Below are 27,640 nucleotides of genomic sequence, written 5' to 3' on the forward strand. Positions count from 1 at the left end.
AAATCTAAGACGACCTCAAATTTAAGACGACTGCCTTAAAAAATAAGATGTTAAGTACAGGTGAAGGTAAAGTTGTGCCGTTGAGTCGGTGTCAATTCCTGGCGATCACAGAGCCTAGTGGTTGTCTTTGGTAGAATACTGGAGGGGTTGACCATTGCCATCTCCCATGCAGCATGAGATGACGCCTTTCAGCATCTTCCTATATCACTGCTGCCTTCCCCTTCTTCCCCCTTCTTCCTTCTTCCCCCACTGACTACAGAAACTGGAAGCACTATGCAAAATGTGTATACAAATTTGCCTCACTTTGTCTAACGTGCACGGGTTATAGAACTGGTGCCGAATCCTGATCTGAGTGCACGCACGCAGCCTTTGTCGTATTCCCCGGCAAATGAGTTGTGATTATTTGTGTGGTTGACTGACTGCATCTTTTGCTGGCCCCATTTCCAGCCAGATGGCCAAAGAAATCACAAATGCATGTTTGTGTGACCGTCAAAGTGCAAAGATAATCTCACAGTTTAAAAAAACCCAAAACCAAAAGTGTATGTGTGTGTGTGCAAGATGATAGAATTTGTTATCAAATTATGCCTGGTGTGGGGGGAGAGAAGTGTTTCGCCCTCTCTGCCAATACCAGAACCTGGGGTCATCCCATCTAATTGATGGCCAGCAAATTTAGGACTGACGAAAGGAAGTACTTTTTCACACCGTGCATCATTAATCTATGGAAATCTCTGCTATAGGACATGGTGGTGGCCACCAGCTTGGAGGGTTTTAAAAGGGGGTTAGTCAAATTCACGGAGGACAAGGCCATTAGTGGCTACTAGTCCTGATGGCTCTAGGCTACCTCCAGGTTCAGAGACAGGATGCCTCCAAATACAAGTTGCAGGGGGTAGCAACAGCAGGAGAGGGGGCATGCTTTAATCTCCTGGTTTGTGGGCTTCCCAGAGGTATCTGGTGGGCCACTGTGGAAAAGCTGGACTAGCTAGGTCTTGGGTCTGATTCAGCATGACTTTTCTTCTGTTCTTAATACTGTGTGCATGCACATGCATACGCTTTTTAAAAAACTAGCTAGGTCGGGCAAAGAGCGTCTGTGCCTCTAGTTCTTCCCCATTCCCTCGCCCCCGTTGTCTGCCCCCCACCGCCACGGGACTCCTACCCCTGGCGCTCCTGCTTTGTGGCCAGCCGGCGGGGCTGCTGCCACCACCGCCGTTTTCTCTCTTGTCCCCGCAGCTAAACGGCAGCTGCTTGCGAACTCTCGCGAGAGCTGCCACACATGGGATTAGCCACGGGTCCATCTTAGAGAAATAAATATATGGATACGGTCAGGTCCAAAATTGTGGGTTGTGGCACAGAGAGCCTTCCGTGGCTGTTACACTTCCACAAGAGGAGAGAAGCCAGATAGAGATGTTGCTGCTGCGCTGCTTATTTGGAGAGAGAGCGAGCAAATAATTATTTATATAATTATTATTTCCCTTTCTTGCTGGAAATAATGGGAAATGGTCGCTGCAGCCACTTCAAAGCAGGCATTTCTCAGCTTTGTTTCTCCTCTCTGACCAATTGGGAAGGGAGATCTGAATCGCCAAAAGTCATGGCACAAAAAATGGAAGTGTTTTCCAACAGGAACTCTTGAACTCTATATGGTTGAAATCTGGATGGTTTTATGGTCTCACAATGGGCTACTGGGCATCCGGTATTTAACCTGATCTGCCAGTAAACAAGGAGAGCTGGTCTTGTGGTAGCAAGCATGACTTGTCTCCTTAGCTAAGCAGGGTCCGCCCTGGTTGCATATGAATGGGAGACTTGATGTGTAAGCACTGTAAGATATTCTCCACAGGGGATGGAGCCACTCTGGGAAGAACAGAAGGTTCCAAGTTCCCTCCCTGGCGGCATCTCCAAGATCAGATCCGGCTGAGAGAGATTCCTGCCTGCAACCTTGAGAAAGCTGCTGCCAGTCTGTGTAGACAATACTCAGCGAGATGGACCTATCATATGGCTCAATATATGGCAGCTTTCTTTTCTTTTTAAAAAAACCTAGTTATAAGCATTTTAGCCATTTCTCATCTGTTTACTCCCAGGAAAGTGTGCACAAGATTGCAGCCAAGTCATGAAAGGGAAATTTCCTTGAGATGAAACAATTTCAGGAAGTGATTAATTAAGAAGCAACAATGTCTGGAGAAAGAGACATTTAAAACAACAAACATGTTTTTGTTTGCTGGCTTTTGTTTGATATGGTAAAGGTAAAGTGTGCCGTCAAGTCAATTTCGACTCCCAGCACCCACAAGCCCTGTGGTTTTCTTTGGTAGAAGACAGGAGGGGTTTACCTGCACAGTATGAGATGATGCCTTTCAGCATCTTCCTAGATCGCTGCTGCCCAATATAGTACCCGCTCTGTTCATATTGACAGGCTTGCTTGGGGGATTTTGCAGCCATGGTGAAATAGACCAGCAGAAATCTCCCCCCCCCCAACCCCTGCTCCTAATCGTGTTCTAGCTACATCTCTCTAATGTAGTACCGTTCTCCAGTTTTGTAAGCTTCTTGGGGTGGGGGATTGGGTATGATGACAGTGTAATGTCCCTATTTGAGGGGGTGGGGGAGATGAAGTTAATCAATTCAGTTCAACTTCACATGCTAATTACTGCTATGGCTGATCAACCTATTTAAGTAGTGTTGGGTAAAGAAGAAGAAATGCCCTTTACAAAATCTGTCTTTTGTGCTATAGTGGTCCAATGCAACAGCATTCCTGCGCTTTTGTCTGGACAGCAGAAAGAAAACCCTCCCCAAATGCAATGTGATTTCAGCCTTCTGTGACATAGTGGATATATGGAGGAAATTTATTTGTTATAGGAACATAGGAAGCTGCCTTCTACTGAGTCAGACCACTGGTCCATCTAGCTCAGTATCGTCGACACACAAACTGGCAGCGGCTTCTCCAAAGGGAGTAAGGAGAGCTGGTCTTGTGGTAGCAAGCATGACTTGTCCCCATAGCTAAGCAGGGTCTGCCCTGGTTGCATCTGAATGGGAGACTTGATGTGTGAGCACTGCAAGATATTCCCCTCAGGGGATGGAGCTGCTCTGGGAAGAGCAGAAGGTTCCTAGTTCCCTCTCTGGCTTCTCCAAGATAGGGCTGATGAGAGAGATTCCTGCCTGCAACCTTGGAGAAGCCGCTGCCAGTCTGTGAAGACAATACTGAGCTAGATAGACCAATGGTCTGACTCAGTATATGGCAGTTTCCTATGTTCCTAAAGTTGCAGGCAGGAGTCTCTCCCAGCCCTATCTCGGAGATGCCAGGGAGGGAACTCAGGAACCTTCTGCATGAAAGTATACAGATGCTCTTCCCAGAGGGGCCCCATCCCCTAAGGCAATAACTTACAGTGCTCGCAAATGTAGTCTCCCCTTCAAGTGCAAACCAGGGTGGACACTGCTTAGCAAAGGGGACAATTCATGCTCGCTATCCCAAGACCAGATCTCTTATGAGCAGCAATGTATTGAAAGACTAGGATCATGAAGGAATTTTGTGGCGGGGAGGGCATCTCCTTAACTTCAGTGCAGGGGAGAAGTAAATGGAAATGCATGGGGCAGGGGGAGGGGGATGCCAGATTTCCAGAAGTACCATGTACAGAAGTGTGCCCCACCCAAAAAGGTCCTGGCTACACATGCATGCAGAAAGAACCTTGTGGGTGACTGAGGGCAGGACTCCAACCTGCAAAAGAAGAGAAAATAACTCGCAGTGTCCAGAGGGATGGAGAAAGCTGGTCTTGTGGCATCGAGCATGAATTGTCCCTTTGATAAACAGGGGTTGCCTTGGTTTGCTTTTGGATGGGTGACTACATTATTTTGTTTGTTTGTTTGTTGGATTGATTTCTATGCTGCCCTTTCAAAAATGGCTGAGAAATTACCCATTTCTGCTGTAAGATATACCCCTTAGGGGATGGGGCCGTAGCTCAATGGTAGAACAATCTGCTTGTGTTTTCAGGTTCATTCCCTGGCAGCGTCTTCAGGTAGGGCTGGGAAAGACTCCTGCCTGAAACCTTGGAGTGCTGCTGCCAGTCAGTGTAGATGATACTAAGCTCAGTGGCCCAATGGTCTGGCTCAGTAAAGCTTCCTACATTCTTATGTCAGAGGTCAGCAGCTGGAGCTGCTACCTGAGGTCTAGCAGGCGGCTTAGTTGACCTGGCAGGAGGCCAGAGACTCCTCATATTTATCCTGAGATTTGACCAGTCGGGAGGCGTTATGCTGCCACCCCATATGAAGGACAGACATTGCACAGCCCTGTCCCGTTCTCTGCCTGCAGAGGGCGCCGATGAGCATGCACGTTGGTGGGCAATTTACTCTGCCAGATCCCAGCCTCGGACCACAGAGTTCACCGTTCAAGATCGGAAGTCCATGACGGAGCAGACCCTCTGGGCAGGGCCTGGGCCACCTCGGGGTTTCCATCCAGAATCGGGCAAGTGGTCCCCGTTGTGGTCGTGACCCAGATGTTCAGAGGCGCTCCAGTGAAGCTGGGGAGACGCCGCTGTTGTGGCTGCTGCGTATGAGTTCTGGCAAAGCCCGTCCCCTGCACAGGAAAAGGCGTCATAACCTCAGATCGTGCGCAGAGATCTCTGGCTGGTGAGCCGAGGAGATAACAATTGCAACCAAAGCTTTGGGCGCATTCCAGAACACACTCTGCTTCGGGCTCGTGTGGTCGGAAGGTGGTTCCCGCCCTCACCCTTTAACAGAATGAAGGATATTAGGTCCTGTGCTCCCTGGCTCGAGTTCTGACGTTGTTCTTGGCTATGATGTCCGTTTGCATAGCTGCAGGGGTGCCCGGATTCCCCCTGAATTTTCCCTTGATTTAAAAAAAAAAACAGGAAAGGTAAGTCTGTCTGATGAGAATTTTTTTTTAAAAAAAATCTACAAGCAGTGTTCTACCCAGCTGATCAGTAAGAATTAAATGTCTGTCCCCCTTTCACTGTCCTGACAAGAAAATGCAAAGGCCCTGGGATGATCGGCACGCCCGTGGTGCTTTTAATTGTTTTAGTTTAAAACTGTATTGAGAATGATTCAATACATTAAATAACTTAATATATTGGCCTGTTGGTTTTTCAACTGACTTCTCATTTGTGGGAAGTGTATTCCTTGATGTAGGTCACAGGTTCTCAGCCGCGGGTCCCCCGGTGGTGTTGGACTATGGCTCCCATTACCCCCTGCCACAATTACCCTTGTGGCAGGGGATGATGGGAATTGTGATCCGACAATATTGGGAGGGGCAAGTCTGAGAACTCCTGACCCAGGAGATTTTTGCAGGGTGGGGTGGAGTTAACTTTCCCCTCCAACACTCTTTCTCCAGTCACTTTTCCCTGCTTGATGAAGCAAGTATTTTGTCTAGCTCCGTATGAGGACAGGCTGTAGTTCAATAGTAAAGTACGTGCACTGCATGCAGAAGGTCCATAGCCGCTCCAGAGACAGGTTGTGCAAAGCCTCTGTCTGAAAATCTGGAGAACTGCTGTTTATCAGCATAGACAATAATGGTGGAGAGTGAGGCTTGCGGTAGCGAGTGTGAATCATTGCCTTTGCTAAGCAGGGTTCACCTTGGTTTGCATTTGGACGGGTGCCTGGATCTGAGCACTGTCTGCTCTGCTATGCATGCAAAAATTTCCAAGTTCAGTCCCTGGCAGCATCTCCAGGTAGGGCTGGGAGATACTCCTGCCTGGAACCTTGAGGAGCCGCTGCCGGTCAGTGTAGACAATCCGGAGCTAGAAAGAGCAACCATCGGTTTAAGGCAGCTTCCTGTGTTACTAATAATAGGACCCAGAAGCAGATTTGTAATTGGGTAGCTGGAACAGCGCTGGCGTGATATGATCAGAACACCTCTGATAATCGCTAGATAATCGGGGTGGCTGTGTTCTGAACCAATGGAAGTTTCCAAACACGTTTCAGAAGAAGCTCTGTGTAGAAGACATTGCCGTCTTTTGATCTGGGTATAATTTGAGCATGAATGACTATGACCAGGAAGCCCAGTATGAAAAACTGGAGGTGGTGGTAGTGGAGAAGTAGTGTGCAGTGGTTGGTTGGGTTAAGCACACAGCCGTTTTCCTGCTCCCCTACCACTTTATAGTGGGGAAGTCTTTCTTTCTTTCTTTCTCTTTCTTTCACTTATGCTGGCCCCTCATGTACACCGCTGCTCGGGGCGGTTAACAAAATCAGTAAAACCGTTTTTAAAAGGTATATAAAACTAACAACAACAAATATTTATATACCGCTTTTTCGATAAAGTTTCCAAAGCAGTTTACACAGAGAAATAATAAATAAATAAGATAAGATGGCTCCCTGTCCCCAAAGGGCTCACAATCTAAAACGAAACAAAAGATGGACACCAGCAACAGTCACTGGACGGATGCTGTGCTGGGGGTGGAGAGGGCCAGTTGCTCTCCCCCTGCTCCATAAAGAGAATCGCCACCAGAGTTCCCTCTAACAGGGATTTCCAGATGTCATTGATTACAACTCCCAGAATGGCTTTTGCTTGGGGATGATGGGAGTTGTAGTCCACAACCTCTGGGAATCCCTGTTAGAGGGAACACTGATCACCACATTAAAAAGATGCCTCTTTGCCCAGTTAGCAGGGGTTAATAAAACAGAAACTATTTTTTTAAAAAAAAGCCTTCGTATGGTTAAACCCAAAATTTAAAATGACAAATTTTAAAACTCACCAGATGTAGCTGCAGCCAAAATGTTAACACGCCTCTCTAAAGAGATGGGTCCAACAATTTCTTAAGGAGGGCATTTCAGATTCAAGGGGCCACAACCAAAAAGGCCCCTTCCTCGAGTCCCCACCAATCAGATCTCTATATTGCTATTATTTCCTGTTGGTATTACTATCATATTATATATTGCTTTTCAATAACAACAAAAGTTCTCAAAATGATTTATACAGAAATAAAGAACGACGACGACGACGATGATAACTAGCCTTACTGGCACAGAGCATCTGCATCCCTAGTTCATCCCCACCCCCCTTCAGCTTCAGCCCCAGTTTGTTTTCCTCCTCCCAGGTCGCTTTCCCTAGGCAGCGCCTTCCCTGTCCGGCCTACGGCTGGTGCTTTCCCTTCCCTTCCTCACCTGCTGGCCTGGCTGGCACTTTCTCTCCCAGCGCTTTCTCTCGCGGAAGGCCTGGCCAGCGCTTCCCTTCCCTTCCCCTCTGCCCGCCGGAAGCACTTTCTCTTACTGGCCAGCGCTTCCCTTCCCTCGCCAATCAGCCGGCTGCCACTGCCATTTCCCCCCTGTCCCCATCGCTATCCCCCAGGCAGCTGCTTGCAAACTCTCGCGAGAGCTGCCACACATGGGATTAGTGATGAGAGAAAATGTGATTAGAGAAAATTATACTGTATATAGAGATAATTAAGAATAAATAATAATAATAATAATAAACGAAGGTGATTTCCTGTCCCAAAGGGTTCATGCCTTTAAAAAAAAAACCCCACAAAGTCACCAGCAACCATCACTTGAAGGACGCTGTGCTGTGGCTGAATAGAACTAGTTGCTCTCCCCTGCTAAATATAAGGAAATTGCAACTTTGAAAGGGGTCTCTTTGTCCTGTTAGCAGGAAGTACATACAGGGTTCCCAGCTGGCACACTGAACAAAATGGCCACACTTTTTCCTCTGATGTCATCAATTATTATTATTATTATTATTATTATTATTATTATTAATAATAATTCGATTTCTATACCGCCCTTCCAAAAATGGCTCAGGGTGGTTTACACGGAGAAATAACAAACAAATAAGATGGAACCCTGTCCCCAAAGGGCTCACAATCTAAAAAGAAACACGGGATAGACACCAGCAACAGTCACTGGAGGTCCTGTGCTGGGGGTCAATAGGGCCAGTTACTCTCCCCCTGCTAAATAAAGAGAATCACCACATTAAAAGGTGCCTCTTTGCCAAGTTAGCAGGGGTCTGCATGCAGAATGCCTTTATATTTCGTTGGTGCACAGATCTACGTTATTTAAACAGAAAATAATCCATTATGCCAGCCTTCAAGGTTTCCTGCTGATCTTTGTGCATCCACCTTGGAGGGATATTTTAAGCCATCTTTTTCGCATGGCCTTGCTGCTTTGCTGTGGAACATGAGCCCCCAGAGCTGCAGGTGGAACATTTCGGCTTCTGCTTCCTGTCTGTTGCCAATGCTGGTCCCAGGTTTTGGGGGCTCTCCAGGAGGGCACCCTTGTTCTGGTCCCCCTGAACCTGGAAAAAGTGGGCGCATGCGCACAGAGAAGCTCTCTGACTTGCACTACTTCTGATCTTGGGAGCTCTGTGGTGATTCTGTTAGGGTGGCAGTGAGGCCTTCGCTTGACCTCCTGGTTGTCTCTAGCTGGCTGGCGTTCTCTCTCTCTCTCTCTCTCTCTCTCTCTCTCTCTCTCTGGTTGCCATATTCAAGCTTCCCAAATCTGGGTGGCCTAATTTGCATATTATGCAAACTATGTGACAACTAATTTGCATTTTATTTATTTATTTGACAGATGTGTATACTTTACTCTCCTTCTCTGCCCTCCCATCTGATCCCATCTAGAGTAAAATCCGGGCAGCGCATTTGAAATCCGTGTAAATACGGGTGGAATTTAGCAGCCGGGTGGAGGAGCCAAAATCCAGGAGATACCCTAAATTCCGGAGGACATGTCAACCCCCTCTCCCTCTTCCCCTCCCTCCCTCTCGTATTTTCTGTATTGTTTGCAAAACTGAGATGAATTTCAGGGTAGTAGGCAGCAATTTTGACTTCTTGATCCTCATGTCATATCATGTCTGTCAAAACCTGGCCACTTCCTTCCTTTCTCACACACGCTTATCAGGTTTTTTGTTTTTTTAAAAAACTTTTTATTTATAGTTTTCGTCTTCTTAACTGGCAGTATCAGATTTCAGTTTTATTAAGGCTGAGCCAGGCTGCGGTCAGAAGGCATGTGACGCACCAATCTTGCTGAAACTAAGCAGGCTCAGGTCTGGTCTGGTCGGTGCACAGGAACCTAGGAAGCTGCTATATACTGAGTCAGACCCTTGGTCCATCTAGCTCAGTATTGTCTACACTGACTGGCAGCAACTTCTCCAAGGTTGCAGGCAGGAATCTCTCTCAGCCCTATCTGGAGATGCCGCCAGGGAGGGAACTGGGACCTTCTGCACGCAAAGCAGATGCTCTGCCACTGAGCTCCAGTCTCATATGCAAAGAGAGCCGAGTGCAATTCCATACACTAAATAGCTTGTTGCTTTATACTGAGTCAGACCATTAATCCACCCCGCTCAGTATTGTCTATACCAGGGGAGGGTTCCAAACAGGGGGTACTGGGGTACTTGGGCTCCCAAAGGGTATTTCCTATGCTGCAGCCATGCTATTTGTTCTCCATCTGAGGATGGCTGGCTTGAAGTTGATGCATCCTCAGCAATGTGTCTGCTGCAGAAGGCTGGCGGGGGTGAGAGGAAGGGGATGAAGGTGGGGAGGAAGACCCTGCTTCTGCTCATAATAATAATAATAATAATAATAATAATATGGCTGGCTACATTCTGTAGCTGAGTGTACGCCACCCCTCAGCCTGCCTGACAGGCTTCAGGAAATTAGCGCTGAGTATGCCCATTGAAATTAATAGAGAAAGTAAGCTTATCCCATTAATTTCAATAAGACTGCTTATGAGTAACTCAGCATGGATGTGAGCCAGGAACTGTAGTTGCCTGTTCCTCTAACTGAAACACTTAAATTTGTGTTTTTATGTATATATGCGTACACATTCACAAATGTGAATGTTACAGTTATGAGACATCTCATAACTGTAGCACTTAAGTGTGTAAGGGTGTGTGTGTGTGCGTGCGCGCGCACACACACCCCTATGGGGTACCTGAGCTGAATGTTTGTGACAGAAGGGATACACTTGTTAAAAAATGTTTTGGAACCCTTTATGATTTTTAGGAAATTTTCGAGTACATTTCTGTTACTAGCAAATAGTAGTAATTGTATAGTAATCATTATATACCCTGGCTCTTAAAATGTAACAGACAGGTTTTAATAGCCACTGCCGTTTTGGTTTTAGATATTGAGTACTTTAAGCTAATCTCTCTTTGAACATGTAATCAACCTATATTTTGTGCTGCTCCCTGACCGTAACAAAGATTGATTGGTTGGTTTGGAACCCATGTCCCGCACTGACTGGCAGCAGCTCTCTCAGGTTTCAGGAAGGAGACTCTTCCATCCCTCCCTGGAGATGCTGCCAGGGACTGAACCTGGGACCTTCTGCATGCAAACATGCAGATGTGTCCTGCCACTGGGCTATGGCCCCATCCCCTAAGGGGAACATCTGATGGTACTCGCATGTAGTCACCCATCCAAATGCAAACCAAGGCAACCCCTGCTTAGGAAAGGGTCTATCAAGGGTCTGCCACTACTAGTCTGCTGGCTATAGGCCACCTCTAGCTTCAGAGGCAGGATGCTTCTCAATACCAGTTGCATGGGAGCAACCGCAGGAGAAAAGGGCATGCCCTCACCTCTTACCTGTGGGCTTCTCAGGGGCATCTGGTGGGCCACTGTGGGAAACAGGGTGCTGGATTAGAAGAGGCCTTGGGCCTGATCCAGCAGGGCAGTTCTTATGTTCTTAAAGGTGACAATCCATGCTTGCAATTACAAGACTGGCTTTCCACTCCAAATATTAGCAACATAGGAGTCAGACCGTCGGCCCATCCAGCTCGGCAGCTGCTCTCCCAGGTTTCAGGCAGGAGCCTCTCCCAGCCCTACCTGGAGATGCTGCCAGGGATTGAACCTGGGACCTTCTGCAGGCAAAGCAGATGCTCTGCCACTGAGCCACAACCCCATCCCCTAGGGGGTGGGAGCCTGTATGGGGCGCTTGCTGATACCCCCCAGGCATACTGCCTGTGTATTTGCAGGGTCCAGCCAAGGTCCTTGCAAGAATCGTCTGGTGTGGATTAGGTGGCACTTTCTCGCCCTGTTGAAGCTTCTGCATCAAGCTCGCTGACTGATCTGACCCACTCAGAGTCTGCATCTTTGACAGTTAATAGGTCTTCAGCTCTGCACTGTTGTCTTTGCACCGTTGCTATTCCCAGCTCTTGCCCTCAGCCTGGTGTGGTGCACATTTTCCACAGCATTTGAGTATCATCCGAGATGTGAGATGGTAAACAACGAACACAGTCTTAAAAAACAACACCCCAAACCCAAAAAAACCCCAGTGCCACTGTAGTTGTCACCTTCTGCAACTAATATTTGCCCAGGGTAGACCTGGCTTCCTGTAGTCTGTCTTGATTCCATTTCCTCTGTGGTTTCTGGCCTTTCACAAGTAGGTGGGTGGATGTTAAGGAGTGGAGAAGAGAGAAGTTTGCATTACTTTGGGGTAGTATTTTTCAGATGGTGTTTCAGAGAAATGGAGAGAGGGCCATTTCCCTCCACGAAAAGATCGGTAATGTTGATCAAGCTTCCCTAAGTGATATCCAAGGGTGACTCTAGAACGGGGCTGTTCATCTTCGGCCATCCTGCAGATGTTGGCCTACAACGCCCATAATCCCTGGCTGTTGGCCACTGTGGCTGGGGATTATGGGAGTTGTAGTCCAAAAACAGCTGGGCTGGCCAAGTTGAGCAGGCCTGCTCTATAAGAACTAGTTGGAGGGGGTGGGGGTGGGGAGGGGTGTCAAAGAACGTTATTAGGGGAGTGAGGATTTTGCTGTACATTAAATACTTATCGAGGTGAGGCCATTAATGTTGCTAGTTTATTTGTCTTGTGAATGAAACTTGCTTGGCATTTCGAAGCTTGTTCAGAAAATGGGCCAGATCCCTCTTAGAAAATGTTGTCTTTTTGGATTCGGCCAAATTTCGAGTCTGGGTTTCAGGCTAGTTTTCTCTTCCTGCCCAAGACCAGGTGGCTGGAAAGACTGGGGTGGGGAGAGAGGTCAGTATGAATGGCAGCTGAAATCTGCAGGGGAGGCGACCTTGCACACACACACACACACACACACACACACACACACCCCACACACATGGTCTCACCCAGCCCAGTTCCTGGCCAGGAAGGTAGCTAAGAGACGCTTACCTGGCTCCTGGGAGGCTGGATGTGTCTCCTCCCTACCTAGCTGCACTGGCTTCTGCTGCTTGGGTTCTAGGGTAGAGGAACATAGGAAGCTGCCTTATACCAAGTTAGTCCACAATGCAGACACAACGCATAGAGGAGAGCTGGTCTGGTGGGAGCCAGCATGACTGGTCCCCTTAGCTAAGCCGGGTCCGCCCTGGTTGCATTTGAATGGGAGACTAGAAGTGTGAGCTCTGCAAGATATTCCCTTTAAGGCATGGAGCCTCTCTGGGAAGAGCAGAAGGTTCCAAGTTCCCTCCCTGGCGGCATCTCCAAGATAGGGCTGAGAGAGATTCCTGCCTGCAACCTTGGAGAAGCCGCTGCCAGTCTGGGTAGACCATACTGAGCAAGATGGAGCAATGGTCTGACTCAGTATATGGCAGTTTCCTATGTTCCTAATCACACAACGCATAATCAACTTGTGGAATTCTCGGCCACAAGACGTGATGACAGCCAACAACCTGGATAGCTTTAAGAGGGGTTTGGATAACTTCATGGAGGAGAAGACTATTAATGGCTACTATTCGGAGGGCTATAGGCTAGCCTCAAAGGCAGGATGCCTCTGAGTTGCAGGGGAGTAACAGTGGGAGGGAGGGCATGCCCTCGGCTCCTGCCTGTGGGCTTCCAGCGTCATCTGGTGGGCCACTGTGTGAGGCAGGATGCTGGACTAGATGGGCCTTGGGCCTGATCCAGCAGGGCTATTCTTATGTTCATTGGTCCATCTAGCTCCGTATTGTCTACACCAAGGCTGCTCAACTTCAGCCCTCTTTCAGACGTTGGTTTACAGCTCCCATAATCTCTGGCTACTGGCCAGTGTGGATGGGGATTATAGGCGTTGTAGTCCAAAAACTGCTGGGGGGGGGCAAAGTTGAGCAGGTCTGGTCTACGCAGCCCTGCAGTGGCTTCTCCAAGGTTGCAGGCAGGAGTCTCTCTCAAGCCTATCTTGGAGATGCTGCTAGGAAGGGAACTTGGAACCTTCAGCCTGCAAGCAGGCAGATGCTCTTCCCAGAGTGGCCCCAGGAATATCTTGCAGAGCTCACATGTCTCGTATTATTCAGAGAGGAAGATCCACTGTAATGTAAAACGCCCTGAGCCATTTTTGGTAGGGCGTGATAGAAATCAAATAGATAATAATAATAAATAATAACTGGCCCTATCCATCCCCAGCACAGTATCCATCCAGTGGCTATGGCTGGGGTCTATCTTAAGTTTCTTTTTTTAAGATTGTGAGTACCATGGTGGATGAAACTGATGTGGAATTGTTCTTGAAAGTCAGAAAGTTTGTAAACTGCTCCACTAGGGCTGGACATCCCAACTGTTGCAATATCTGGAAAACTTCAGGAGGTTTCTCAAAAGCCCTGAACTTTCTGGGTGGTTTCGCATTAGCTCTTTGAAGTTCCCCTCTGTACTCAGCCTGTGGTAGCAAGACAGGGTTGGTTTGCTGTGGTTTGATGGTGGGGAACATTCATAATTGCTTGGGTTGGGATGTTCGAGGCTAAGGGTTGGGTGGGAAGTCTTTTGTGGAAAGATGTCTTCTGTTGTAACGCCCATCACTGTCTGAAGAGCTCATATAATTTTGTCCTTGAGCAGGAATATATATTGGAGGCTAGAGGTGTGCAAACCGGTTCGGCATAGAACCGGTTCAGTTTGAAGGTTTGGGGTTGAGCCGAACCACCTCTGGTTTGGCTCGACCCCAAACTGAACACACACACACACACACACACACACACACACACACACACACACACACACAGAGTTCGGGGCGGGGGGTGGGATTTCGAACAATTTTTGAATTTTTTTTCTTTTTAACTTACCCCCTTGGTGGGGGGGGCTTCTCCAAGGTGGCGGGGGTGTGTGTCTGCAGAGGTTCCCCCCCCACTCACAGCAGATCACTGCACGGGCACGGCAGCCTCCAAAATGGCCGCTGCACCGGGGAATAGGCCCGGAAAGGGCCAAAGACATTTTTTTAAAAAATATTTCACATTTATATTCCTCTAAAAAGCTGAGGGCACTGGAGCATTAGGGTTACCCTACTTTATCTCACAACAGCCCTGAGTTGTAGATTAAGCTGAGAGATAGTGTGGTGATTGGCCTGAGGTCACTGACTGAGCTCTGTGGCAAGTGGGGATTTTAATCTATGCTTCCCTGGTCGGAGGCGGACGCTCTAGCTGCTGCCCCACACTAGCTCTCACAGACGCCAGGCTATGGGGCAGAGAAAGTTTTTGCTCATCAGAAGATGTTATTTCCTCCTTTCAGGTCACCAGTGCACCACAAATGAACAACATTGATGCTGGCAGACTGTTGAGTTAAATTTGTTCCGGGTTAGTTACCAGGGGCGCACGCCTGCCCCACGCTCCACTGCCGCCCGACACTGCGTCAGCCCCCGCCCCACTGTGGCTGGGCCTGTCCCTTTTGGCTGCCACGTATGGAGCCCATCCAGCCAGTGGGCCTGATGAGGAAGGGGGCAGGTGTGGCAGTGGCCACAGAGGGTGGGGGCGTGGCACCTCCCCTTTCATTTTATACTGGGGCTGCTGTCAGGCTTCCAGCCTCCTTGATTGCTTTTATTTTTGGATGGAGCTCAGATTGTCTCCTCTTTGTCACTTCTCTCCCACAAGTGCCTGTGACAGGAGCAAAACGTCCCGGTGGATGGGGCTCCCGCTTGTCTTCCATTCTGTTCCAATGGATTGGGCCCAGATCCGCTCTGTCTACTCAGAGAGGGCCCAGATCCCACTCTCAGATCCCAGATTCCACTCTCAGATCCCAGATCCCACTCTGTCCCAGTTGGATCTCATCCCAGTGGACTGGGCTCCCATCTGTTGTCCTTATTGACACCCCTTCTTAACCCATCTTGAACGGTCATAAACGATGTTCCTTGTGACAGCAGTTCCCAGATGCTGTTGACTCTCATCATCCCCAGCCAACGGCCATTGCATCTAGGGAGGATAGGAATTGTAGTCCACAATCCCCATTACTGGGGTCAGCAACACAGAGCCAGCATAGCAGAGTGGTTAGAAAGCTGGACCAGGACCAGGAAGCCCCTAGTTTGAATCCCCATTGAACCATGAAACGCGCTGGGTGACTCTAGGCCAGTCATGCATCTCCCAGCCTAACCTACCTCACATGGTTGTTGTGAGGATAAAAATAAGCATGTGCTTATTTGTGCTCAGAGCGTGTGTTCTGAGCTCCTTGGAGGAAGAGCGGGATATAAATGCAATAGATATATAAATAAGTGATATCAAACCCTTCTGTGCTTTGCACAAAGAGGCCTTCCTGAATGAGCACAAAACCATCTTCCCTCTGCTGCCCATGCGTTGGTATTTATTTTGCCCATGGGGGTTGTGCTGCAAAGACACTCGCCTTGGGAAGCAACCGTGAATGCCCAATGCTGCCCGGCTCTCATCCGTGCGTCTGTGTGATCCGCAGGGGTATGCTAGAAGGAGCCCGGAATGCCTTATGTGGACCGTCAGAACCGGATCTGTGGGTTCCTGGACATTGAAGACCATGAGGTCTGTGGGAAGTTCCTCCGAAGATATTTCATCCTGGACACCCAGGCCGACCGCCTGCTGTGGTACATGGACAATCCCCAGGTGACGTTCTCCTCCAAAGAGCATTCTTGAGCCCTAGGGGTGGGGGTGGCGGGAGGGACCCTTTCCTGCCCATAGAGAGAGAATCCAGGGATCACCAACCTTCCTCTGCAGAAGAGCTTGAGCCCAGTAAGTGGGACGTATCCGCAAGAGGGCCACAGTGCAATCCTGCACATCTCTGGCCTTTACCGCAGCGAAGTGATTTTCTTGCACTAGTGCCGCTTCATGCGTTCCACAGGCTCTCTCCATTGCTCTGGATGTCAGCTTGTATTGACTGTAGTTTGTTGGATTTATATACCCACTTTTGGAATTCTAAACTTGGGCCATGCAGTTCCTGATTCCGGCACTGGAGTCCTCCGGGCCTCTCACCGCCCCCCTCTCACCTACCCACCACACCGGTTCAGCCTTCTTTAAGTTCAGCTTCACAAGTCCAAGGAGGAAATCTGACCAGCGGTTTGCTCTGACTCATTTCACGCCTTTCTCTGTCTGAGCGTCTTTGCAAAGAAACTACAGCAACTTTTCTTCTCTGGGAAATCCCCTAAACTAACTGGACTCCACAGACTGTGAGCTGAACTCAGGGACAGCCATTCTGAAGATGGCATGTGTCCAAAAATTGCAGCCCCTTCATTCTGGATCAAGAAATCTGGATGGATAATACCACTGCTTGATCCAGTACTTGTCTATATAGTAAAACATTCAGGTGGCCATGTAGGTCCGTTAGAAGGAATCGAAAAGTAACTGTAGTGTAATACCTCTATTAGGACCAATTAAGAAATCACAAAGAAATCCGCAGGCTTTCAGATTCCTCAGAACTCTTCCTTGGGCTGGATGCTGAGCAAAAAACAGAACAGACACTGTGTGTGGGAGAGCCCTAGTTTTTAAGAAGACCAGAGCTAGATTTAGGCACAAGCTAAGTAAGCCGCAACTTAGGGCCTCACAAAGTGAGGAGCCTTCGAGTACACAAAAACATCTACATTCCAAGTTTTACATAAAGTATTTTTATTCTAATCTATTCCAGTGCAAAGAGGCTTATTGAAGATAACGATTTTTGGTAGATTCGTTTTTCATTGCATCTTTGCCAAGTAACAATAGCATTTTATTATTCCTTTTTCTACTGCCCTTTTTGTTAGAATAATAATTAAGACAATTAACACGGCCACCAGGGCGGGTGGGCGGGGGGAGAGGCAGGAATGGACTTAGCTTCCCCCCAGACGACGCTCCTTTGGGCACGCCACCGTGTGCCCGCACGATCCATGCTGCTCCCAGCATCGCGGATCACCGGAAGCCAGGGCAATGAGTCCCAGCCTCCAGAAATGCCCAAATGCTCCGAGCAACGAGCACAGTGCATTGGGTGATTCCCCTGGGAGCTGGGTGCTCTAGGCGCCCGACTCTGTGTATGCTCGGGCTAAAGGCCTGGGTTAAAAGTTGGGCTACCTGCAAGGGCAGTGCCAGGATCAGGCTCAATGACTGGCTGCCTTGGCTTGGGTTTGACTGCTTGTGTGCAAAGCCTTATTATGTTGTTGTAAAGGTGTTGGGCTTAGTGAGCTTGCCATCACTCGGGGCCTCAGCAGGTCAGAATCCCGAATAAGATGGAGACTGAAAATTAGTTTAGATCATCCTCAGTGTGAAATGGACCTCAGGTCTCACCAGAGGCTCCTGACCAGAGGAACCCCACACCTTTAATCACTTTTCTGGTGTTCACATTTTCAAAGTGGAAACAGCCATGCTGTTTCTCTGTCCCAGTGGCCACTGGTGCAGTCTGAAATGTGTATTGCACCCCACCCGGCACCATCTAAAGTCGGCTAACACTCCTGTTTTCCACCCACACAGCTTTTCCATATCCCCACCTCATATGAACATAAGAACAGCCCTGCTGGATCAGGCCCAAGGAGGCCCATCTAGTCCAGCATCCTGTCTCGCACAGTGGCCCACCAGATGTCTCTGGGAAGCCCACAGGCAGGAGTGGAGGGCATGCCCTCTCTCCTGCTGTTGCTCCTCTGCAACTGGTACTCAGAGGCATCCTGCCTTTGAGGCTGGCCTATAGCCCTCCGACTAGTAGCCCTTGATAGACCTCTCCTCCATGGGTCATTGATAGACCGCCTTCCTCGGCTTCTTTTTTTGTTGGTTTCATTTGGACTTTCACTTAGCATCTAGCCTGAAGAAGAGTTCTGGGGACCACAAAAGCTTGCTCAATCTTCGTGATGTTTTGGTTGGTCCTAGTAAAGGTATCCCCCTGCTGTTGCTCTTGGCTTCGGCCTATGTCCGGCGTCCCCCGCTAACAGGGGTTCCCAGATGTTGTTGACTACAACTCCCATAATCCTCAGCCACAGGCTGTTGCAGCTGAGGATGCTGTGAGTTGTAGTGAACAACATCTGGGAATCCCTGTTAGAGGGAACGCTGCCTATCCTGTGTTACTTTCCATTCAGAAGCATGTGCAGAGAGGCTAGAAGCGATGGTTTGAAAGACAAGGAAGCAGATTCAGGCTGGAGGTTGGAAGAATGTCCTGAATATAAGAGCTGTTCAAAAGTGGAAGCGTCTGCCTCTTGCAGGGGTGGGCTCTCCTTCACTTAGAGGTTTTCAAACAGAGGCTGGGTATCCATCTGTCCGGAATACTCTAGCAGTGGGTCAAAACCCAAAGAAGCCAGCTGCTGAGGCAGATTCTGCAGCTCCCAGTTCTAATATCCTTCCCACTCAGTACTCCTGCTAATATACAAAGTCAGTTTACTTGCTGTCGGGTTCTTGATCTAACTGATTTTTAATCTGTTTCAGAATCTGGCTATAGGAGCAGGAGCGGTTGGATCTTTGCAGTTGACCTACATATCGAAGGCAAGAACGAGATGAGATGGATAGCCTACTCAAGTTCCTAGTCCTCCTGGCACTGTTTTTTTTTTTAAAGGCTCTATCTCTAAATCCGCCCCCCAATAAACAAATAGATAAATAATAAAGAAAAGCCCAGCCTAGGTTATTGTAAAAACTCTGGGCAGGGACGATGAAGCTTTTGTGTTCTGTACAGGGCCTTGCATACACCTAGGGACATTACATAGTCTCTGTGTTTGGAAACAACAGTGAAGATGTCCAAATGTCTTACATATTCACACCTCCTTTTTGCACAGTCTACATTGTGGGTGTGGAGAAATCTCATATTGGGATGAAAAAAGATGCCCTTCCCTAACAAGCCAGAAGAAGGCAGAGCTGCACTCGGATGTGGGGGCAGAGACGGAATTCTCCCTCCAGCTCTGCTCCGCTTAGGGACCAGGACCAAGCGCAGAGTTTGGCCTCTTGAAAATCCCCAGCTTTATCTGCTATTAAGAGCCAAGTTTCCAGTCCTCATGCCTGGGCACTCTCCAGATTACACTCTGTTCAGCATTAAAATGCTTCGGCTTGGCAGGCTCGTTCTGAAAACGTAAATCGCTAGCGCAACCCTCCTACAATGGGAAAATACAGCTGTTTATTTGCGATGCACATGCAATGTTGTAGGACTAAAATGCAAGAATGAATTTTATTTATTTATTTATTTTCCATGTTTATATCCCGCTCTCCCTCCGAGGAGCTCAGAGCGGTATACATGCTTATTTTTAATCCTCACAACAACCCTGCGAGGTAGGTTAGGCGGAGAGATACATGACTGGCCCAGAGTCATCCAGTGAGTTTCGTGGTTGAGTGGGGATTCGAACTCGGGTCTTCCCGGTCCTAGTCCAACACTCTAACCACTACTCTGTGCCGAAAGAAGGCATCAGAAATGTGAACGGCTCCTTGCTGACAGCACAGGGACAGCGATGTCGAAACACAGGCAGTACAGAAGCACACTTAATGGACAGAAGCGACGCTGCCGTAGCGTGTAATCTGGAAAGTACCCTGGCAAGATTAGAGTCTTGTCGAGGTGGCCTTTGGCCAGTGACAGGGACCAGAGCGCCCTTCTCTTTGGTATTACTGCCTGTTGAGGAATGGAACCCCAAGACTACACCAGGAAGGGGAAGCTGGGGAAATGGAAATTGGCTGGCCAGCCTGACACTCCAGGTCCTCATTTAAAGTAAAAGATAAAACGTGGGAATTGGAGCCGGAGCAAAGTCACTGGGCCTGTTCCTTTTGCCAGGCTAATTGTCCTCTGAATCAATCATGCTTTATCTCCTCCTCATTGTATAAACTATCCTAATTACAGTGTTCTGAACCTCATCTTAAATAGGGCAGGTGCTTGACTGACTGGAGCAGCAGGCAGCAATTGCACGGGTCTGTGCACGACACATGCAGACTAAATAAGCCATGATTGCTTCTTGTTGAAGGAACAGTCTTGCCTGGTATCCTGCAAAAGGCAAAGCTGGGGTCCTGCCTGGATTGTGTGCAGCCTGCATTCTTATCTAGGGTTGCCATTTTTGCCCCCAGCAGAACCCTGGGCCCTTAATAGCTGCAGGCCGGGCAGAGGTTTGACAGGTGCAGCTTTTCGTAGCACTTCATTTGTGCGCTGGGAAAGGTTTCTGCTGTTAAATGCCTGTCTGCCACGCCACGTGTTAAAAGCACAATCTGCCGCTCCCCAATGACATCATAATTGTTTTTATTAGCTCAGGTTACTCCATCAATATCTCAGTGCCATCTTCTCTCCCATTGCAGGTCAGTGTGGCTACCCCAAAACAAAAACCGAAAACACCTTTCTGTTTCGGTAAGTATATGCAGGATAAGCTCACACAAATGCACAGGCATCCCTGGAAAGCAAGCCGCCCAGCATATGAGGAGGCCCTATTGATTAGCATTCTGTTTCAGATAACATGCAAATTCTGTCTGTAACATGTTACATGAAACACACCCACATTACATTAAAACACACCTGTTGCATTCAGAGGTGCTCTTACCGGCCAGAGTCCAGGGCCTCTGCGGCCACAGCCCCTGGGGGCCCCCAAATCCTTTTTAGTCTGTCCTGGGTGGTGTGATCACCCAGCTGAGCATGATGATGCTTAATTGGGGGGTGGGGGGCTCTAAAGGCCTTTAGGTCCAGGCTCTAAAATTACGTAGGTGCACCTCTGGTTGTATTAAATACACATTAAACACTTTGTGCTTTAAAACAAAAGTTAAATACCCACCAGAAGACAAGTATTTAACTCTTTCCCCTTGTGGTGAGGTCCTGATGTGAAAAGCACCCCTGAAACTGCGGTTGGCCACCGAAAAGAAGCTTCCTTTGGTGCCAATGGAATGTTACTTAGGAACATAGGAAGCTGCCATATACTGAGTCAGGCCATTGGTCCATCTAGCTCAGTTTTGTCTTCACAGACTGGCAGCGGCTTCTCCAAGGTTGCAGGTGGGAATCGCCCTCAGTCCTACCTTGGAGATGCTGCCAGGGAGGGAACTTGGAACCTAGATGCTCTTCCCAGAGCGGCTCCATCCCTTAAGGGGAAGATCTTACTGTGCTCACACTTCTAGTCTCAGATGTCTGTACACTTGTACATGTGTTTTTATGAATGACCGTACCTGTGTTCATTTTAAAACTGAACCCGGATACAGGCCTTTCGAATGCTTGGTACAGATAGGAAGCGTAGCACTGTAGCTGCGTTCAGCAGAACATGTGAATAGCTGTACCTATGTAAAATATGTACCTGTGTGCTTTGTAGACTTCTTGTATGAGTGTTGAACATAATCTGTGAATGGGCTTAAGGAGACTTTAGATGCTGGTTCCATTCTGGGTCGCTGGGGGAAAAAACCCTCTCTGAAGAGTTTTTGGGTTCAGATTCGATTCAGCTCCCTGGGAAAAAGGGTCCCTTTAGAAGGTTGAGAGACTGCTACAGAGACCTAACATTTGTTAGTAGGAACAGACCTAACATGCTTGTTATCGTGAACAATAGCTGACCTCCGCCTCTGATCTTTGTGTCCATAGTTATCAATGCTTTGTCTCGGCGCTATTTCTTGCAAGCCAGTGACCAAAAGGATCTGCAGGATTGGGTAGAGGCACTAAATCGGGCCAGCAAGATTACGGTACGTTACCCTGAGTGTCCGCCTCTCCATTCGTGCTCCGTTCTGTGTGTTTGTTTTCGTATGTTGGCCAAACCAGCTCACAAACAGTGAAAAAGAGACAACATGCTATTCAAAAGACAAGAACTAGCTTGCTCTGAAGTTCATGATGAAGGAAAAGACAAGCTGCTACTGTCACATTTGGGGGTGATCCTCTTGAAGTGGGCCTTTCTGTGAATTAGGGCTTGCCCAAAAGTTCTTCTGCTAGAATTTTAAATTTGGTGGGGGAGGTCGAAGCAACGAAGAGGATGAAACTGATCACTCCCCTTTGCTTTCACTGCCTTTGGGTTTTGTTTTACCCATCTTGTTTGGGGGAGGAGAGCTGGTCTTGTGGTAATGAGTATGAATTGCTATTTTTGCTAAGCAGCATCTGCTTTGGTTTGCATTTGGATGGGAGACTACCTGTGAGTCCTGTAGGATAGTCATCTTAGGAGATGGGTCCATAGCTTAGTGGTAAAGCATCTGCGTGCGTATAGAAGGTCCCAGGTTCCTGGCAGCATCTCTTGCTTGAAACCTTGGAGAGCTGCTGCCAGTCAGTGTAGACAATGCTGAGCTAAATGGACCAAGGGTCTGACTCAGTATAAGGTAACTTCCTATGTTGTAAACTGGTTGGCTGCTCTCATGGTCCTATATTCCACCTCTCTGTTTGATGCACGATCATGATAATTGGAGGAGGATTCTACGTTTAAAAAAGAACCTGGCTTTGCCTTCAATCCTGCCTGAATGTCCGCCCTCCAAATGTCGGCTTTCTTTGAACGGGACATGGAAAGTGGGACTAGCAGGGGTGCAGACAATGGGGCAAGGGGCTTAGCTGGGAACTGAACAATGGGGGGACAAATGGAAGAGAGGGAAGAGAGCTGGTCTTGTGGTAGCAAGCATGACTTGTCCCCTTAAGCTAAGCAGGGTCCACCCTGGTTGCATACGAAAGGGAGACTTGATATGTTAGCACTGTAAAATATTCCCCTTATGGGATGGAGCTGCACTGGGAAGAGCATCTAGGTTCCAAGTTCCTTCCCTAACATCTCCAAGACAGGGTTGAGAGAGATTCCTGCCTGCAACTTTGGAGAAGCTGCTGCCAGTCTGTGTAGACAATACTGAGCTAGATAGACCAATGGTCTTACTCAGTATATGGCAGCTTCCTATGTTCCTACATCTAATATTATTATTATAGGGAAGAGAGCTTGTCCTGTGGTAGCAAGTATGACTTGTCCCCTTAAGCTAAGCAGGGTCCGCCCTGGTTGCATACAAAAGGGAGACTAGAAGTGTGAGCATAGTCAGATATTCCCCTTAGGGGATGGAGCCACTCTGGGAAGAGCGTCTGGGCTCCAAGTTCCTTCCCTGGCAGCATCTCCAAGATAGGGCTGAGAGAGATTCCTGCCTGCAACCTTGGAGAAAATCCTGCCAGTCTGTGTAGGCAATACTGAGTGAGATGGACCAAGGGTCTGACTCAGTATAAGGCAGCTTCCTGTGTCCCAATGTTCTAAGGAGGTGTTGGGGCAGGGGCCCATCTTCCCCCCCCAGTCTTGTTACTCCCCAGGACAGAAAATTGGGGGGAGTGGAATGCCTCAGATCTGCACCCCTGGGTCCCAGGAGTTTCTGCTAGCCTTTGTGTGAGTGAAATGCCAAGGGGGTGGGGGGGTCCGGCAAGTTCCTTTCTTTGAATTGATAGATGTACGTGGGATCTGTGAAACCTCTCAAACCAAACTTGGCCATGCCATGGCCCCAGCTCAGATGGATGTGTTTGCTTCCCTCAGATGGTTGCGACATCAATGGAGCCTGCAGGGAAGGAAGCCCTGCTGTGAGTCTGAACTTGTGCCCTGGCACTCAGGAGTGTTTGTGCCACTCCAAACACAGGCGGTAGGGAGATCAGACGCAGCTACCTGCCGCCTCTCACCTTCCGCCTGCCTAGGCAGCTGTTTTCGGGTTTGGCCTTTCCCTGGTTCCATTACTGAACAGCTGCAGCTGGACTTCTTTGCGTCAGCAGGTTTTCCCAGCTGAGGAAGCCCTGAAGTTCCTTGGAAACATGTCCAGGGGTTCCCGGTGAGAAGACCAGACGTGGACTGTGAAAGAAAGCTTGTCTGCTGTTGCCACACATCCCTTGCTCAGTCCTGATCGGCACTCTCTTACGGTCTGTGGCCAGCAACAAACAAACAAATATACCATAGCAGAAGCATGCAACCGACAGAAATATGCAATACACTGCCACTGGAACGAATGGAAAGCAAATCGTCTAGCCCACTTCTCGGTCTTATAAACTTGAGGTGTTTCAAATATAATGGAGATTTAATAAATCGATTCCATCGGGGATTGGACAATCCAGCTGTTAATTCACAGCACGCGTTCCATGCTGATACACAAAGTCTGGCCACCTGGTGAGCAGTGTTCCTTGTAACAGGGATTCCCGGATGTTGTTGCCTACAGCTCCCAGCATCCTCAGTTGCAGTGGCCTTTGGCTGGGGATTATGGGAGTTGTAGTCAACAACAACTGGGAATCCCTGTTACAGGAAACACTGCTTGTGAGTAATTGCTGCATACTTATCCGAGAGTAAAAAGGTAACACAAAATTCATTGAAGCATCCTGTCATTTGCATTCATGGGGGTGGGGTGGGGCAGTGTTGAGTGTCTGGAATGTCTTCTTGTTTTTCGGCAAAAGATCAGGGCTTTTCCAAAGGACTGACTATTTCTATCTATCTATCTATCTATCTATCTATCTATCTATCTATCTATCTATCTATCTATCTATCTATCTATCGTTCAGTTTATATGCTGCCTTTCATAAAACTCTTCCCGAGGCAATTTACTGCAAAATTCAGGACTGCACAATAGCGTGTGAGTGTAATTCACCTGAATAGAATGTTCCTGGTCACAGAAACTTCGTTGGCTAGAGTCGAGTCGAATCAAATCAAATCAAAATCTTTATTAGGGTCTGTGATCAGTAACTGAAAAGATACAATTCATACAGGGGAAACTTCACATCAGTCCAATTGTCACTAAAACAATCCCTGATTGATTGTTTAAGTGCCGTCAAGTTGGTGTCAACTCTTAGCATTCCAAAGTGTCCCTAAGTGTTCCAAATTTTATAGGATTAAGCAATCTGGTAATAGCAAAATCCGTTGTTGATCTGCGATGTGCTTTGCATGCCACTGCACAGAACTTAGTGCTGAGAGTCACCTTCCGTGACACTGAGAAGCCTACACTGAGAGAAAATCTTCAGAACTGGGAGTCTGACGGCACAATTGCAGTAGAGTGTTCATGCATTGGTGAAGACTCTGTGGGAAGTAGCAGGCAGTCTGTGGGAAGTGTCTTCGGCAGAGGGAGGAGAAATGGATATACTTGATCAGGGGCTGGGTTCCAGAGGAGCCTGGATGACTCACTTTGCTTTTCTCATGGTTATCGGTCATTATTCTGCATGATCCCCACCTCACCGTTAAGGTCATCTGAGGAGGTCCATCTTCAGATACCACCAACACATCTGGTGGCGACTCAGAGGTGGGCCTTCTCTGTAGCTGCTCCTGGGCTGTGGAAGAAACCTGCAATCTGAGTTCATTATTGACCTTCAGGAGAGCCCTTAAGACCTATCTGTTTGGCCTGGCCTTCCAGGGTTTTTAAACTGTTTTTAAACCATAAAGGTTCGGCTTGGTTTTCCATGGCTTTACAAAAGCCCTGTGGAGGTAGAACTATCCACAGAAACAAGGGTAGCATCTCTGCTGTGGAGGACATGAGTGGCACCATCTGATTCTTTGGGCACAGCTTGTGGCATGCTTGGGCCCCTGTGTGTACTCGACAGCCAGTGATGGTTTGACAGCAGCCTCAAGGCTGCCTCGTCTTTCCTGCCTCAAGAGTGGTGCTGCTTTTGAAACAGGAAGTTAGGTTCCCTTGCTTGCTTGTTTCCTGTTTCCCTGGCCCTGAGAGCTGGGCAACTTCCCCCCTGGGTTGGCCAAGCTTGGCTTATGAGAATTGCTGTTTTGAGCACTGATTACTGTCTTCGCCATTGAGAAACGAACCTGAAAGGTGGCTCTTTAGCTTTCTGAAGTCAGTGGAGGACTGATGTGCCCATTGGTTTGTTTCTTTAGATGCGTGCTTAGGTTGTGACATGGGCGGACAACAAGTGGGGACAAACTTGTGTTTGCAAACATCTGCATCCTATACACGAGCGGGGTAGGGTTGGCTGTGTTTTCCTGATCTATAGCAGATCTATAATGGGTCATGCCATTATAGAATGGCATATAGAATGTGGCCACCAGCTTCGATGCCTTTAAGTGGGGCTCGGACAGATTTCATGGAGAACAGGTCTATCAATAGCTACTGGTCCTGATGGCAGCTAATAGGGTACTTCCATATTCAAAGTTAAGATGCTCCCGAATACCAGTTGGACTGGAGCAGAGCAGGAGAGGAGACATGCCTTCACCTCTTGCCTGTGGACTCCCCAGAGGCATCTGCTGGGGATCCAGTGTGGTGTAGTGGTTAGAGTGCTGGACTAGGAACAGGGAGACCCGAGTTCAAATCCCCATTCAGCCATGAGACTTGCTGGGTGACTCTGGGTCAGTCACTTCTCTCTCAGCCTAACCTACTTCTTCACAGGGTTGTTGTGAGGAGAAACTCAAGTATGTAGTACACCGCTCTGGGCTCCTTGGAGGAAGAGCGGGATATAAAATAAAATCATCATCATCATCATCTGCTGGGCCACTGTGTGAAAGAGGATCCTGGACTAGATGGGCCTTGGACCTGATTCAGCAGGGCTCTTATGAACCTGCCTTTAGACCATTGGTGTATCCAGCTCAGCACCATCTACATTTGTTTGTTTCACTTCTATACCACCTTACGAATGAATGAATGAATGAATGAATTAAATTACATTTCTGTACTTCCCTATCCATCCAAAGGCTCGGGGTGGTGTACCAAAACCAAAACCAAAACCAAAACCAACCAACCAACCGTTTAAAATGGGATGGGGGAGAGAGGAGCAAACAGAGCTGCAGGAAGAAGAGTCTCCCCTTTGCCCGCCCCCCCCCCCCCGCCACCCCTTTCGTTAGGATGAGCCACGCCTGCTCATTATGTGTGCTTGTATTACAGACGGGAAACTTGGGACTGAAGGGCATGTCTGTGTCAGTTCGCTTCAGAATCCTGCAACATGGAAATCCTGAGGTCACGCGATGGGTTTCTTTTTGAGAATGATCTGGGATCTCTTAGGTCACGGCTCTGGCCACAGCAGTTCCCTGCTTGTAAGCAGGGTGGAGGCATGAAGGGAGTTTATAAAAAGTTTGACGGGGTGGAGAAAAGTGTGCAGAACATTTCCCCCCTTTCTCATAATATCACGGTTTAGGAGTCGTCCAGTGGGATGGGGCTGTCGCTCCATAGCAGAGGATCTGCTTTGCATGCAGAAGGTCCCAGGTTCAATCCCTGGCAGCATCTCCAGGTAGGGCTGGGAAAGATCTCTGCCTGAATCCTTGGTGACCCGCTGCCAATCAGTGCAGACAATCCTGAGCTAGATGGACCAAGGCAGAGATGCAACGAGACAGTTTTGAACCCTAGTCCTAATGAGTTTACTTCCCTTCACCTCTGGCTGCAAAATAAGCATCTTCTCTATATATATACATTTCCCACAAACCCACAGATCTGGGCCCGAGTGCATTTGGTGGTGGTTGAGGTGGAGATTATGCAAGCCCTAATAGATTCATACAGCCTCTTGATCATTCACAAACTAACTAGGACACCACACCTGTCCCTTGCTCCACAGTTCAAACACAAAACCAACTTGGACATATAGTGCGTTCGTAAGGAAGTTAAATTGAAACCACAACATATACCCTTGCTTCACAGTTCTTACATAGACCTTCGGGATCACAAATAAACTTGAGCGTAGTGCATTTGTTTTTTATAGAAGTTGTTTTTTTGTTCAGATGTAATGGTCCCTCTTTCACTAGGTGTGAAGTACTCTATGGATAGAGATAACTCTTTCTGACAGCTTTACTGTAGTA

General features: G+C 48.2%; 1 protein-coding gene across 10 annotated transcripts in view; it reads left to right on the forward strand.

Moving 5' to 3' along the window:
* Positions 1-27,640, forward strand: part of PLEKHA2 (pleckstrin homology domain containing A2) — an 82,810-nt gene that overhangs the window by 19,045 nt on the left and 36,125 nt on the right. For 8 of the 10 annotated variants that reach the window (XM_053269965.1, XM_053269964.1, XM_053269961.1 and 5 more), the window contains 4 exons: positions 15,508-15,671; positions 18,438-18,494; positions 20,274-20,322; positions 21,529-21,626. In XM_053269965.1, coding sequence (XP_053125940.1) covers positions 15,531-15,671; positions 18,438-18,494; positions 20,274-20,322; positions 21,529-21,626 — 345 coding nt within the window. In that variant the 5' untranslated portion in view covers positions 15,508-15,530. Of the gene's footprint in view, positions 1-4,393; positions 4,853-14,355; positions 14,406-15,507; positions 15,672-18,437; positions 18,495-20,273; positions 20,323-21,528; positions 21,627-27,640 lie in introns of those variants that run through there. The other 2 variants (XM_053269967.1, XM_053269969.1) reach the window with 2 other exon arrangements.

The sequence above is a fragment of the Hemicordylus capensis genome, chromosome 8 (genome assembly GCF_027244095.1).
Source record: "Hemicordylus capensis ecotype Gifberg chromosome 8, rHemCap1.1.pri, whole genome shotgun sequence".
Lineage (NCBI taxonomy): Eukaryota > Metazoa > Chordata > Lepidosauria > Squamata > Cordylidae > Hemicordylus > Hemicordylus capensis.